Source organism: Phodopus roborovskii, unplaced genomic scaffold (assembly GCF_943737965.1).
Source record: "Phodopus roborovskii unplaced genomic scaffold, PHOROB, whole genome shotgun sequence".
Taxonomy (NCBI): domain Eukaryota; kingdom Metazoa; phylum Chordata; class Mammalia; order Rodentia; family Cricetidae; genus Phodopus; species Phodopus roborovskii.
The window spans coordinates 12,268,261-12,284,146 of record NW_026125295.1 but is presented as its reverse complement, the minus strand read 5'-3'; the positions used below and the strand labels follow the sequence as shown (position 1 = coordinate 12,284,146).

The 15,886-nt window shown below is 47.7% G+C and overlaps 1 protein-coding gene across 3 annotated transcripts in view; it reads right to left on the bottom strand.

Moving 5' to 3' along the window:
- Positions 1-6,571: 6,571 nt before the first annotated feature.
- The window catches only part of Klhl18 (kelch like family member 18), a 45,046-nt gene continuing 35,731 nt past the window's right edge, over positions 6,572-15,886 (bottom strand). Inside the window, exons 6-9 of one of the 3 annotated variants that reach the window (XM_051203403.1) lie at positions 14,747-14,984; positions 10,611-10,715; positions 8,008-8,119; positions 6,572-7,282 (exon numbers count right to left, since the gene is read on the bottom strand). In XM_051203403.1, the coding sequence (XP_051059360.1) occupies positions 6,896-7,282; positions 8,008-8,119; positions 10,611-10,715; positions 14,747-14,984 (842 nt within the window). In that variant the 3' untranslated portion in view covers positions 6,572-6,895. The remainder of the gene's footprint in view (positions 7,283-8,007; positions 8,120-10,610; positions 10,716-14,746; positions 14,985-15,886) is intronic. The other 2 variants (XM_051203388.1, XM_051203393.1) reach the window with 2 other exon arrangements.

The window sequence follows — 15,886 nt, the reverse complement described above, 5'->3', positions numbered from 1 at the left end:
TTTAGGTATTTGTTCCTGCTTTACTCAGGGAAGTTTCAATCAGTTTTTTAGCTAAGTTCTTGGTATTACAGTTTATCTTCACTCATGTTTCCTGTACCTATGAGATTAGTCAGATATAGATGCTTAATCTTCAATCACTTCATTGACATGCAGAACATGGCATTTAAATGTTTTAATATTAGTACTCCATTGACATGAGACACTGTTGCTCCTGACAGCACCGTGCACTTTCCCAAAAATATGTTGGACACTGTTGTTGCTTCTGCTGGAGTTCATTCTCGCCTCAGCTAATGGCCTGTTGGGCAAAGAACTGCCCCCACCTTGACCACTGATTTGGACATGCAGTCCTATGTGCTTGCAGGAGACAAATATAGAAGACTGTTGGAACTTGCCAAATCAGGGTAAGACAGCCATTCTATCTCCCTGCTGTTGTTGTGGTCTGTCAAGTTCTCTTGGCCTTAGCCAAATCTGGGTGTACCAACGTGGCTGTGAGACCTAGGGTGACTGTCCAGGTGGCTTGCTGTTTCTGTCCTTGCTGCACCTTTTGGAAGTTGCCCATCCGTACTTCCTGTCTACCCTAGTATCATTATTTTCCTTCTCAGGTCTTGATGAGGTTGAAGATTAAACTATCATAACTATTATTCTCTCTTCCTAGTTAGATATATTAGGTACTAGACTTAAGTTTTCCAGCTTAGGACAACTCTATTGTAAACACCGTTATGCCTTCACCCTAGGACTAGATATGTAGGTCATTTTGTTCTCGATTTTCCTTTTCTTAGAGCACACTTGTTATTCACTATTTTGTAGATAGTTTTGTATCAAGTCTAAATTTTTTCTTTAGACTAAAAGAATTGTAGTGAGATATTCACTTTGTCTCCTTCTGTGGCACTGACCACACCCATTGGGGGTGGAGCCATAGGCAGAAGTGACCTGTTGAAGGAGGTCTGAGGAAGAGCCGGGGAATGCTTTCTTGCTGGTGGGACTTGGACAGGAGAGCATCAGGTGGAACTTGCTGGTGTTCATCTGTCTAGGTTGTAAGTTATTTCTCCCTGAATAAACATCTATTCGGCCTATTTGTTTATCCTGATCCTTATTTAACCACAATAACATTCCACTCCCTGGCTCCCATATGGGTCATTCTGTCTACAAAGAAAATTAATAACTAAAGAGACAGGACTCATGGTAAGAAGGGAAAACTAGAAAGAACACGTGCCTCTGCCAATAGATACAGATAACTCCCTGACTGGAGAGGACATTCTCCCAGCCGCTCAAGGACAAAACCACTGAGCCCGCTGATCCTAGAGAAAGAAAACCCCCTAACCTTGCAGGTGCGCTAAACAGTCCTGCCTTGTAAAAACTGTGTACTCTATGCAATCTCTGTAACCTAGGAAACCTTATTAACCATCTAAGTTTTGAACTGTCCTATGACCTTGCTTTTAGGCCTAGTGAAAATAACAGGCTAGCTTTGAAACTGGCCTTGTTAGCTTTGATGTAAATCCTATAAAAGCTATTTCAATTCTGCCCTCAAGGTCTCTGCCCCGCCCGTGTGTGTGTGTGTGTGTGTGTGTGTGTGTGTGTGTGTGTGTATGTGTGTGTGTGTGTGTGACTGTATAGCTCTCACTGTTCTGAAACTCACTCTGTAGGCCATGCTGGCCTTGAACTCAGAGACCCACCTGGTTCTGCTTCCCAAGTGCTGTGATTAAAGGTGTGTGCCACCATGCCTGGCCTCACACATAAATCTGAATCAGTGACTTTTCTATGTGTCAAAGTTACAGACTCTCTGGCTGGGCATTACAAAGGAGCTGGAGTGGAGATGCTGGCTTCTAGCAGTTGACATGGCAGCTGGCTGCATCCCACTGGGGAAATAAATCTATAGTTTTGTGGCAGTCGAGGAAAAGGATAAACTTGAGGGTGATGGCAGTCTGGACAGGACCAAATATGCAACAGCAACAAGTAAATACAATCTCTGCCTATTTTCCATCAGTAGTCATTGTATGAAATAAAAGGTACTGGCCCCTTGTATTAGCTACTTTTATATTGCTATGATAAAACATTATGACCAAGGCAACTTATAGAAGGAAAGGATTCATTTGGGGCTTACGGTTCCAGAAGGACAAGAGTCTATGGTACTGGGGACGGTGGCAGCAGATGGCAGACATGGCAGCAGGGACAGCTGAGAGCCCACATCTTTTTTCTTCCCCAAGACAGGGTTTCTCTGTAGCTTTGGAGCTTGTCCTGGAACCAACTCTGTAGACCAGGCTGGCCTCGAACTCAGAGATCCTCCTGCCTCTGCTCCTGAGTGCTGGGATGAAAGGCGTGCGCCACCACTGCCAGGCCAACAGCTCACATCTTGATCTGATCCAGAAACAAGAGGCCGAGCTGTAATGCAAAACCTCTGAAACCTCAAAGCCTGCCCCAGCCATGTACTCCCTCCAGCAACGCCACACCACCTAACCTCGGCAAACAGCCACTAACTGGGAACCACAGATCCCAAAGCCTGACATTTACAGGGGACATCTCATTCAAACCACATCCCTCAAAGATTGATTTTGCTATAGGTTCATTTGGCTTTTCCCTTATATTCATGGAAATATTTGTAATTTGTCCAATATTCTTTTAAACCGAATCAATTTTTTTTTTTTTTTTTTTGAGACAGGGATTTTCTGTGGCTTTGGAGGCTGTCGTGGAACTAGCTCTGTAGACCAGGCTGGCCTTGAACTCAAAGAGATCCACCTGCCTCTGTCTCCTGGGTACTGGGACTAAAGGTATGTGCTACCAATGCCTGGCTCTCAAATAAAAATTTCCTTATATTATTTAAAAATAAGCCAGGAGAGGGGCTGACTCAGTTGGTTAAGAGCTTGCTGTGCAAACTTGAGGCCCTGGGTTTGACCCCAGCACCCAGGTAAAAACAACTGGATGTGACAGTGCTCAACATACAATCCCAGTACTTGGGGCCAGAGTTTGGCAGATTCCTAGGGCCTGCTGGCCCGCCGGCCAAGCTGAATCGGTGAGCTGCAAGCTCAGTAAGAGACCCTGCCTGCCGCAAAACCTAAGGTTGAAAGCAATCAAGACGCCCAGTGTTGCTGAGGAATAACCCTTCTGTACACTGTGAAGATGTGCTGCTCTCATTGTTAATAAAAAGCTGATTGGCCGATGGCTAGGCGGGATTTTCGAGGCAGAGAGAACGCTGGGGGAGAAGGGTGGAGGCAGAGGAGACTTAGAGCAAGCAGAATGGGAAGTACATACACGAGATAAACAAGCCTTGGGGCAGCACATAGACTATTAAAAATAGCCAGGAGTTGGTGTCACACACTTTTCATCCCAGCACTCAGGAGGCAGAGGCAGGTAGATCTCTGTGAGTTCAAGGCCAGCCTGGTCTACAAGAGCTACTTCCAGGACAGACTTCAAAGCCACAGAGAAACCCTGTCTCAAAAAAAATAAATAAATAAAATAAAAATAAAAAAGATTATTAAAAATGGGTTAAGTTATAATAGCTAGCTAAAAATGAGCCTAAGTTATCAGCCAAGCATTTGTAATTAATATTAAGTCTCTGTGTGGTTATTGGGGGGAGTGGCTGGTGGGACAGAACTGATCAGTGTTCTAGACAGAAAAGTCTATCTACAAATGGCATCCCCATGGAGCCCCTACATCCACATAAGTGCTGAGAAAGCTTTAAAAAGGTTCTAAACACACAAAAAAGGAGTCAAATGTGGCTTCCTAGTCTTGTGTCCCTCATGCTGGCCGCAGTACAGACACATCTCTCAGAAGCTGCCCGAGAGATGAAGCAAGCTGCCAACTGCTATGTGGTATCACCTACACTAAGCTGAGCAGTGCTGGCAGCTGACAGCAGTTTCAGATTTGTTTCATGTGATCAGAGAATACAGATGCTCAGCAAAGAAAGATCCACCTACGCAATGTCAACTCTTGGCTTCTAGACACATACACAGGAATGGACTGACACATATACACACAAAGGAATGGACACACTCTCAAACACACATGCACAGGCAGAGGAATAAATACATTCCCTCCCATTCCCCCCCCCCCCACAGAGGAATGGACACACACACACATAAATGGACACACACAGGAATGGACATACACAAATCACACACAATCAGGGAAAGGCAAGAATATTGGGAGTGTTCTTTTTATTTTTCTTTGGTTTTTTAACACAAAAGACATGCGTTCTATAAATAAAAAGTTTTCTGTGAAACAACTGTGGGTAAAGAGGGGCAGAATCCCTACTTATTCCCGTCTTTGTGTTTCAACAAGAGGCTGGCCTTCAGCTATCTTCTGCTGTGACCTCTGGCGAAACCCAGAAGAGAAGAACAATGGGGAATGAGGACAGTGGCCAGGCCCATGGTCCACCAGGTGTCTGACTTATCTCCTTGTCACATTCTTTCCACAGTGTCCTTTGGTGATGTCTGTTTTCCCATGATTCTACTGTTCCAACACTAAAGAGTCAGACCAGCCACTGCCCTCACACCGAAGAGTAGGAAAGCGTTCCTGTTTGCTCAAGTGTGCTCAGAGCCCAGACTACACACTGACTTGATCTTCCTTGGAAACACTGTGTCTATGTACACAGTGTAAGCTCTACACTAGGAGGTGGGGGTGGACTCAGGAAGGCTAATCCAACAGCAGCAGACAGGGGAAGACGATGTATTGTCTCCAGTGATGCGGTCTGCTAATGACCCATTTGGGAGCTCACTGAATGGTTCTCAGCACCTTCACAGTCAAGGCTGGGCGGTACATTCACAGAAGAAAGGACTTAAGATGAGCACGGATACACCCCTCCTACAGGACTAACAGAAAACTGAGACCCATCGCCTCCCCAGAGTCTATTTCAGCAGGCAAACTGAGGGGTGAGGAGAAATGCTGGCATTTCACTGGGAGTCTAGTTAAAATCCATCAGTTATCAGATTGTTCAGTCTTTTAAAATAAAAACATTATTTTCAAGTGCTTATAGCAGAGGCCCAGCTCTTACGCTGCAGGTCCAAAGTCCTTCCTCCTGAAGCCAGGGCGATTGCACACACTGGTAAACCTGATCGTCTGGGGTTAAGGATGTCCCAGGCTTCACATTGTGCCTTTCTGAACTGGCTTCTAGGCTGCTCCAGGCAGGCAGGCAGCAATGGGCAAGAAAGAAATCAGGTGTAGAGCAGGACCCTTAGACCCAGTCTGGGGCTAAAAGTAATTGTACCCTTCTAGTCTCTACTGGAAGAGCTTTAGAAACCCAGATTTTGGCGGCAGCAGTTGAAGGCCAGCCCCTCTGCCCAGTGCACTGGGAATAGAAGAGACTCCTAGCTGGCTGGGGCCTGTTGTGCTACAGGAAGGTCCTGTCCAGAGGAGGAAGGAACGTGGAGTCTCTTCATGAGGTCACCTGCCAAGATGAGGGGAATATAAAATATCTTCTTTGCAGCAGCAAAAGACTTTTTTTTTTAGTCTTTATATCACGAAGCCAGCATTGCTTGACTGTGAAGGCCCACCTTGCTGGTCAGTCTGCTAAGGGCTGGAGGGAAGGTGGACCCCCTGGGGTTGGAGAGTGGATCAAAAAGCAGGGGGACAGCAGGGCTGACAAGTCACCTGACCAAGCTAGCCCATGGCTGGTAGGAGCATGCCCCTGGTTAGGACCTAGAGGTACAAATGGCCAATGTGCCCCAGAAGCATCATGATGAGAAGTTATTCAAGAATGGTAGATGGGTAAATGTGAATCTGGCCAGACATGCTGTTTCCTGCTGGCCAAAGAAGGGGGGAATGTGTGTGGAGCGGGGATCTGAAGGAGCGCTGGGTGGTAGTGGGAGGTAATCACGGGAGCCCCTGTCGGGACGAATGGCAGTAACTCAGTCAGCTCCCTAAGCCTATGATTTAAAAATCCCTCTGATGGCGGATGAGGAGACTAATCCCATGAGCACCTTGCTACAGGTCCAGTCAAGAATGCCCTGGTTTCAGAGACACTGGGGCTCAGAGGGAACCCCAACTGCTTTAGGAGGGCTCAGGACCCTGGGGTCCGAATGTGGGAGTGGATACTGTCATGTCTGACGGCTTTCCATGTAAACATGCATTTGCTGTTAGTGTCTTCTTCCTGTGAAAAATGTTCTCTTAGAAATGTCTTTTCCTTCCAGTTTCTCTCAAGCATTTCCTTGTCTCCACTTCCTTTCAAGCATCTCTGTTCCCCTCTGGCTCTCTGCGCTGAATTCCGCAAACATCAGCCATGGGGAAGACTCCTGCCTCCTTGGTCTCTGCAGACAGTGACAGAACCCTCTGTGCCCTTGATGGAAGGAAGAGCCTGTGTGCACACGGCACGCTGCTGTGGCTGTCCCATCGCAGGCGGTCACAGTGACAGAATCCTCTGTGCCCCTTGATGGAAGGAAGAGCCTGTGTGCACACGGCACGCTGCTGTGGCTGTCCCATCGCAGGCGGTCAGAACACCAGGGCATCCTTTCTCTCCCAGCGTTACCCCAGTTCCCAATAGGCTTGGATACTGCTGCTTCCCGTGGCAAGCCGGCCACAGCATGCTTGCAGGCAAGCAGGTAAGGAGGAGTGCCGGCCAGAAGGCCTTCTGCACAGCGCTCACAGCACTGTGGCAAGTGGGAGCTGGGCTTGCGTGGAGCCTGTGTACGCACCGACCAGCAAAGCGCTTCCGTGTTACTGCACTTCCGTGTTACTGTCTCGGGGCCAGAGGGGCTTCTGTCCTGTGATGTGCATCCTGATAACCGGAAGTCACCAGGGCAGCATAGCGACCGAGGACTTAAGCACCTGGAAACACTGTCCCTCTCGCAGGCTCACATTTCAGCCCATCTTCTGGTCCACCACTGCCTCTTCTGAGAGGACTTCCCCTGGAAGGGAGTGCCCATGCTTGTACCAGATCCCTAACCCACCACATCCCACCCTCTCCTCAGATGGTGAGGAGAGGAATGCAGCCCACACCAACCCCACCCTCATGGCACGCCATGGGGGCCATAAATGTCCAGCGGTCCGTCTCCGGGTCATACATCTCCACCGAGCTTAGGTTTGACTGTCCGTCATAACCCCCCACTGCATAGAGGCGCCCGCAGCTGGCCACGAGGGAGACCCGACTCCGGCGTGTGTGCATGGGTACTATGACGCACCACTGGTCTGCCACAGAGCTGTACATCTCAGCAATACTGAGGAAGCCAGAGCCGTCATAGCCCCCGCAAACAAACATCTTGCTTCCCAGGGAGGCGGCACCATGCCGGCAGCGCTTGTTGAGCATGCCGGATGCCGGGTGCCAGGTGGCCGTGTGGTGATTGTAGTGTTCCACCTGCAGCAGGGAGAGAGAGGTGCAGATGGTCAGAGAGGAGGCCTGGTCCATGGGGTGAACCTGCAGGACTCACAAACCCACGTGGTGCCAGACTGGGAGAGGTCAGGGAGAGGGAGCTCAGTTAGCTGTGCCCCGGCTCTGATGCCACCTGCTCACAGCTGCGTACCTGCCTGCTTATACCGTACACTAAGCTGACGCCTTCTGGGCGCATGCAAGGAAACCGAGGAAGGATTTTCCCAAGGAAAGGCTTCTAGGTGATGGCGGAGCTGGAAGGAGAGTACCGCTTCATGTGACAGTCCCAAGCACTTCCCACCTCAGTACTGACTGACTCTGGAAGACTACTGCATGACTACAGAGCCTTCTGAAAGAAAGGATGCAGCTTCCGGCAGTGTCCAGAAGAACACAGTTGCTGGCAATCACTTCTGGCATGTGACTGAGCTCACTTTGGAAGGACTTTCAAAAGGCCTTTTCGGCATTCCATGGATGCCCAAATGGGGCAAGTTCAGGATGACTGCACTCAACACTGGCTCTCTAGAAGTGAACTTTGGATGGTGCGGGAGACACCCTGGAACGTCAGGAGATGACATTCGTGCAGCAAAGGCAGGGTTGAAACTTTTTAGTTTGTGTGCTGCTGGTGAATTAAGCCCAGGGTCTTGTGCACGCTAGACCGGACTGTGCCTGCAGCCCAGGATGGAGGATGTCACCCTGGATGGGGCCAGACTCACACTGTTGAAGATCTGCAAACCATCGTGGCCACCTGACACGTATATCCTGCCCTCGAAGATTGTAACCCCAGCCGCACTGCGATTTGAGCTCATTGGAGTCACCACTGTCCACCTGCAGAAGACAGTAAAAACAGGAGGGGGCATGAGGTTCAGTGTTCATGTCCTTCCAAGACAGCCTAGCCAGGTCCAGGCCACCTTTGTTATATCTGCCTCTTGCCCAGGCCTCACGTCCACAGCCAGTTGCCATGGGTGGGCAAAACCAGCACACTTCAAACAATGCCTATCGTACAGTCCGCAACTGCTCTGCATTCCTGGGTTTGTTAGTGAGACATCTGGCCTCTTAGTTACTCCACTTATAAAACATGAGTGTTCATTTGGCTTCTCTCCCTCTCCCGTCATTCTTGGTTTGTTTGTTTTTTTTTTTTTCTTTTATAATCTACATGTTTTGCCTACATGCATGTCTGTGTGAAGGTGTCAGAAACCCTGGAACTGGAGTTACAGACAGGTGTGAGCTGCTATGTGGGTGCTGGGAATTGAACCCAGGTCCTCTGGAAGAGCAGTCAGTGCTCTTAACTGCTGAGCCATCTCTCTAGCCCCAAAGATGATTAATTGATTTTTTTTTTTTTTTAAAGACAGGGTTTCTTTCTGTAGCTCTGGCTGTCCTAGAACTCACTCTGTAGAACAAACTGGCCTTCAACTCAGAGATCTGCCTCCTACGTGCTGGGATTAAAGGCATGTGCCACCACTACCAGGATGTATGTATGTATGTATGTATGTATGTATTTGCTGGTGGAGTCTTGCTATGTCACCACTGCTAGTCTGTTACTCTCTATTTAGACCAGACTGATCTTGAACTCAGAGGTCACCTGCCTCTGTCTCCCAAGTGCTAGGATTAAAGCAGGCTCCACACCTCCCTCTCGAGGCATTCTTGTGGTTCACAAGTACTTATTGGTTTACTTGTTCCAGCTCCCAGTACCACTTGCCTAGCTCTGGCTTCCAACTGGACCATTGTGTCAACCTCCTTATTTGTGGGCATCTTTACCCATCCCACACAGCCAGGGACTACACTGCTCTCCCAGCAGGTGTGCCGTGTCCCTGAAGTGGCTCCTCACTGCCTTTTCTAAGGCACTGCACACGGACCTCAGTGTGGTTTGTTTGGTTTCTGAGACAGGGTGTCAGTCTGTAGCTCAGGCTGGCTTTGAACTGGAGAAAATCCTCCTGTCGCAGCTCTCTAGTGCTGAGGTTTCATGGTGAACTGCCACATCTGGCTCTTGGTGTTGCTTCTTTACCATGTGGTTTCTCTGTCTTCTAGAGAGAACCCCTCCCTAGCTGCTTTCTTGTCTAGGATAAGCATTTACCACTGTCTACCTTTTTAAAAAGATGTGTGTGTGTGTGTGTGTGTGTGTGTGAGTGTGCTTATGTATGTGGGGGCTTATGTATGTGTATGCATGTGTGAATGTGCAGGTGGAAGCCAAAAGCCAGAGGAATCTTGGGGTATTATCTTCAGGAGCACACTGGCTCTGGCCATGGCCCTGGCACACTGGGGGAGCCCAGATTGGCTCAAGCTCACATTCTGTTATGTAAATGGGAGGATTCAAACACTAGAATGAGATTTCAGCCTAGCATAGCACTTCAGGGTTTTCTCTTGTCTGCCAGCTTTTCTAGAACTTTTGCAGTGTCATATGCAGGAAGGAAAGACAAGCAGTCTGAAGGGACAGATGCCAGTATTTCCCCAAGTTTCCTGACTATACATTCTGTTTCTTTCAAACCAGGCTCACTGCCTTGGAATGTGCTGTCCAGCTACTTCCTACCCTCTGTGCTTGCACTCACATTACAATGGACTGGGTTAGTGAAGAGACACAGGCCGAGAAACTAAAGTTTCCAAGTACCTGCGCCTTTTGTTTGTTTGAAATGGGTTCATACAGCCTTCAACTCCGGAGCTTTTAGTGCTGCAATCGTGGGCATGAACAATTGTGCCTGATTCAGTTCTTTTGAAATTTAACCAAAGAGTTTTAACTTAGTTTTGACTTTTTTTTTTTTTTGTTTTGTTTTGTTTTGTTTTGTCTTTTTGAGACAAGGTCTCACTTTGTAGCCCTGGCTAGCCTAGAATAAATTATGCAGATTTGAATTCACAGAGCTGTTCTTGCCTCTGCCTCCAAGTGAAAGGATTGAAAGCATACGCTATCACCACGACTGGCCTTTAACCAAGGATTTTAAAATCTATTACATGCAAAGTGTTGTTACATTACTTCCTACCCAAAAGAAGCTTTAAGCTAGGTGCCACAGCATGTCTCTGTGGCTGAGGTGAGACATTAGAGTCTTCGAGTTTAAGGCCTCTTCTCCAACAAAGCAAAGCAAAACTAAACAAAAGGTGGGGGGGTTGGAGTCTAGCACGAACAAGTAATGGGGAACAGTTTAGCTGAATATAATGGTTTATGTCTGTAATCCCAGCTCTCAAGATACCGAGGCAGGAGGATTGCTGGGAATTTGAGATCAGTTTAGGCTACATTGTGAAACTTGTCTCAGAAAAACCAGAACACACACTCAGCTTAAAGAACACGCCACAGCTCCAATGTTCGCGCTGTGAAGTAAGTGGCTCTTACTTGTCCGTCTCAGGTGAGTAGGTTTCCACAGAGTTGAGGGAAGAGTTGCCATCGTAGCCTCCACAGACGTAGATCTGTCCGTCCAGCACAACTGTCCCCATGGCACTGAAACAAGACAGAATGGTCATCCCAGCAGTCTGTTGTGCCCTGAAAAGTTCACTATCAACTGCCTTTCTAGAACAGACCCAAACCTAGGGACACAACCAGGTAAGGGCAGAAAATGAGAAGCTGCTCAGTGGTTCCTCTGCCTGTGCTGACTCCCGCCAGTCTTAGGCTCAGCCGCTGGCTACCTTACCTCCAGGCATTTAGTCCTTGATCTGCCTGAAACCCTGATCTACTTACTGACAGAGGATACCTCTGAACTCCTAATCCTCCTGCCTCAACTTCCCAACTGCTGAGATTACAGGTGTACACAACTAGCCTGGTTTACTCAAGAACATTTTTAGGGCTGGAGAGCTGGCTCAGAGTTAGGAGCACTGGCTGCTCTTCCATAGTACTGGGTTCAATTCCCAGCATCCACATGGTGACTTACAATCATTTAGAACTCCAGTTCCAGGGGATGTGATAATTTTTTTTGGCCTCCATGAGGACCAGGGAGGCATACATGCAAGCAAAACACCCACACACATTAAAAATAAGTAATAAAAATAAAAAATTGTATTATCATTATTAGTGTGTAGTATGTGTGTGTGTGTTCACGTGCCATGCACACACACATACCATGGCATGCATGTAGAAGTCACAGGAAAATATTTGAGAGTTGTCTCTCTCCTTCCAGTGGGTTCTCGGGACTGAACTCTCAAATTGTGAGGACTGCACAGTAAGCATTTTTACCTGCTGAGCAAACTCAGGGCTTCGGCCTAATTTAATTTTAGGGTTTAGTCATACTCAAGACAGTCCCCACACACTTCAGAATCACTATCTCCTAACCCCAGGCCCCAGGAGTGGCTTCTTCATAAGGACACATGTCACATACATTCATTCACCAGATTTCCATCAGCCATGTACAAGGCATGCTGTCCTAGATACTAGATTATGAGTAGAAAACAGAGGGTGGGCATGGTGGCGCACACTTACAATCCCAGTACTGAGGAGGTTGAGGCAGAGGGGGCTCAAGTCAGAGGCCAGCCTGGGCTACAAAGCAAGAGCCTATTTTTAAAAAGTAATCAGGGGTTGGAGAGATGGCTCAGTGGTTAAAAACCACTTGGTGGGTCTTCCAGAGATTCTGAGTTCAACTCCCAGGAACCACAAGGTGGCTCACAGCCATCTGTAATGAGATCTGGCGCCCTCTTCTGGCCTGCACGTGTACACGTATGCAGAACACTTATACATAATAAATAAATCTTTTTTTTTAATCAAACAAACAAAAATAACAAGTAAACAGCTAGTGTTCCTGATCACAGGCACTCATGTGTCACCATGAGGTGCTAGGACCCTCTCTTAACAAACGAGGAGCCTTTGGAACAGGACTTCCTGTTAGACTTCAATAGTAATTTTTGTGGTGTCTTCTACAAAATAGGCCCTAATTCCATGTGCTTGTGTGTTCCCTCTGACTTCCTTTGGAGTTTAACATGTATCTCTGTTATCCATGGCCCTGCACAGCCCCTCCTTTGTCTTGGTGGGTTAGCCTCTACCTTGCTGCTTGTATACTTGCTACATGTGCCAACTCTCACCACACCCCTCAAGGAAGAATCACTGTTATCTTGGCTGGCTGGCTGCACTGCCCGGAGAAGATATGCCTGAGAGCTAAATGATATAAGCCCAGAGTCATTCCGATCATAAGTTTTCCTAAAATCCTGATTACCCAGGGGTCTAGATAATCATAGAACCTTCCATCCCATGAAAAGCTTTATGTGGAATTGAGCAGGAATGCCAAGCACCAGACTCAGTGTTTTCACATCCAATGCTATAGAAGACTAAAATGAAGCTGGGGTTGAACAGGAAAGAGAAATATACTACTAGACAACGGCCACTTTTCAAGTAAACACAACAAATCAAACTACAGTATCAGATCCTCTGAATCTGCTGGAAGAGGAGAGGGGCTTATTTTAAGCAAGGCCAGTAAGAAGATGACAAACTTACCAGGTACTGAAACTTTTAGACATGGATATGAAACACACATGAATTAACTGTATTTCCTTTTTCTTGGTAGTACTGGGGATTGAACCTAGGCCTCTCTCTTGCTAGGGGGGCAAGCATCCTACCACTGAGCTACAGCCTTAGTCCCAAACACAAGGTAATTAAGTCAGGAATTGAGTAATGATTTGAGAATGAATCCAGAGGTGCTCCCAAACTCTAAGCAACGATCAAGCCAGAAGTAAAGACAAAGCTGAGAACCGGCTAGCGTGGGCTGGATGCACTACGGTACAAGAACCTGGAAGAAGGCTTCTGGCCCACAAGACAGAGACAAGATGGGAAGAGGGCAGAAAGGAAGCTGTCACTCACTGGCAGGATGGAGAGCTATGTGGGATGTTGGAAGAGAAGTAGCTAAGAACATTTTAAGGTAACCTGTAATTTAAAAGGGACAAATGGAACTGGGCTCCTGTTGCTAACACCAGGGCATTAACCACAGCGAAGGAGAGGAATACCCAAGGGATCTCCCTCCCAAATAACACCAAACCTACTGACATCAAAGCTAGAAAGCCTCCCAGAGTAGACACACAAGGAAAGCCACTGCCTACGGTCAAAGTAGAAGAGCTGCTTGTGGTTGGGAATACGGGAAATGAGACCCTCGGTCACAAAAAGCTGCAATATGTCCAAGAGGTAGCAGGGTGGGGTGAGGTGAGGGGCTGGGGCTGGGGCACAGCAAGGTGGAGAGGGAAGGAAGAGAGAACTCTGAGAGCATCCTTGGAAGAAGCACATCTCATGCACATATTGTATCTTCCCAAAGGAATGTGTGGAGGAGACCCTCCATGACTCTGGCCCCCTTGCTGCAGCGCAGACTCCTCCTGGCTCATGGCCTCACGCTAATACTACTGAATGTGGCTTGTATGTATCACCTCTGTGCAGCAAAGCCCTCCACACTAACTACTTCCTCACCACACATACCATCACTTGGCCTCCTCCCCCTTCCCAGTCACAGGATCTTCCAAGGAGAGACCCAGAAGTATGGCAAGGAGATGGGTTTGTGAGGCAAAAGTTAGACCACAGAATTATACAGAAAAACCATTAAAGAGCAACTGGCTAGTAGGTTTCAAACTGTCCTCTAAAAACCACACATAATTCTCCTTCCTAAAGTTGGGCCATGTCATAGAAGCTCAAAATGTAGGCAAATCTGTTCTGGTTAAATGTGTAAGGGCCTTGAGCCTCTTTCCCTCTCAGTGCCTACGAGGAGAGCCAGAGAGTAACATTTGCAACTGCTTCATCTGCTGCAGCCTGACAGGACACAAGTGTGGCAGAGCCCGTCCAATGACACCCTGGTAGTATGGGCCCGCCTATCACTGCAGCACACACCTGATGTAAGGGATGGCACTGTCATCTCTGGACTAAGAAGGGTAAACGTGCCACTACCATGATGTCCTCTCATTAGACTTCTTGGGCTGGAAACGTGAGCAAGCAAGTGGTGGAGGACACAGATAGCTAGACCATGTTCGGTGCCGCACGATTTCAGTCCACCTTGCAAATACATACGTGCTCACATCTGGAGAACATGTGTGACCCTGCCTAATTCATGCACTTCCCGGGGAAGTGAGTGTGTACAGCACAGGGAAAAACACTTTGGGTTTCCTTCCATTACTAAAGAGGTTACCTTCCATTACTAAAGAGGTTAAATCTCCTTATCCTTCAGGTGTCAACTTAATCCCACCTCTTCCCTGAGATCTTCCAGATGGTCCAGTCCAGTTTCTCGCCCTCCTGGAATCTTCCATAACACACATTTTCAGTCCTTAGCTGGCACTTACATAACAATACAACTTCCACATGTCCATGTCTTGGCTCCCCAAGTTCCTCAAAGAACAAGGCAGGTATTTTATGTTTAAGCAGATGGGGGCTTGCTCCCAGGAGGTGCTGGCAGTGGCTGGCCTGGCAGCAGGATTTCCCCAGGCCAAGACTTGCATTTTACTTTATTATGTGCCCCTACATGGGGCTCCCCAGATGCTCAGTGTGTGTGTTCAGCCTGCACGTGGCTTCCAGAATACCTTCTCTTGCTATTCATGCTCCCCACTCTGGTCCATGTGTCCGTCTCAGGATTGTAGGCCTCCACAGTGCTCAGCCGCAGCTGACCGTCATATCCCCCGATTGCATAGAGAAGCCCGTTCACCACAGCCACACCCACACGACTGCGGGCTGTTGTCATGGGATGGCACTTTTCCCAGCGATTGGCGATGGGGTCGAACACTTCCACCACATTCAGGGAATCACCTGCATAAAAATTTGCTACTCAAATTAAAACAAATGAGACCACTTGTTTAGATCACAGCTACTGGGCTTCAATCATATGGGTGTCTGACTGGATTCTAGGTCTTCCCATGAATCACTCAGAGTAACTGGGCCCACTACAAACTCTGGCTCTGATAAAGATTTTAGATGGGAAGCATTTGCTCTCCAATAGAGTAGTTTTCTGTTACAACCAGGTAAGCCTTTTGCTTGGAATCGACAATGAAGGCAAATGCACAGAATGTGTGCCCAATGCAGGAAGCATGCCAGAGCAAAGGGCATGGGTCCCTAGTGCTAACTGCCACTTACTCTAATGACCAGATGAGCTGCTGTATGCCCTCATTCTGTTTTGAATGTGAGAGTAAAGGCTAACAGAGCTGCCATGAGGATTAAATGACATAATGGATACAACACCAAGTGGCTCTAGAATATACTTAAAACTTAGTAAACAGTAGTCCCAGAGGCTAGGAATGGTAACTTGAACCCTCTCATTCTCCTCAGATTAGGGTTAGCAACTAAACAATGCTCTTCCCTGTGGCTTGGGGCCTAAGCACTTGCTACCCTCTTGTATTCGTTACTAAAGACTTACCTTTCCTAGGTTAGGCTGTTAACAAGCAGAAGGCTGCTGGCTACCTTTCATAAACCTTAATTGAAAACAAAACTGTGACCCTCCCACTGACCCTCCATGAGGCTTCCCCAGAAAGGTGACTGTATATAATACAAAAACTACTGATAATGGTGGTTTTGTATGGTTTTGTTTGGAGGCAGAGTCTCAATACCTATAACCCAGGATGGCCTCCAACTCGGGACCCTCCTGCCTCAGCCTCTCAAGTCCTGAGGTTACAGGTGTGTAATCAAGCTGCTGATAATAGGTGGATGTAGGGGCTTCACAGGAGGCAGTG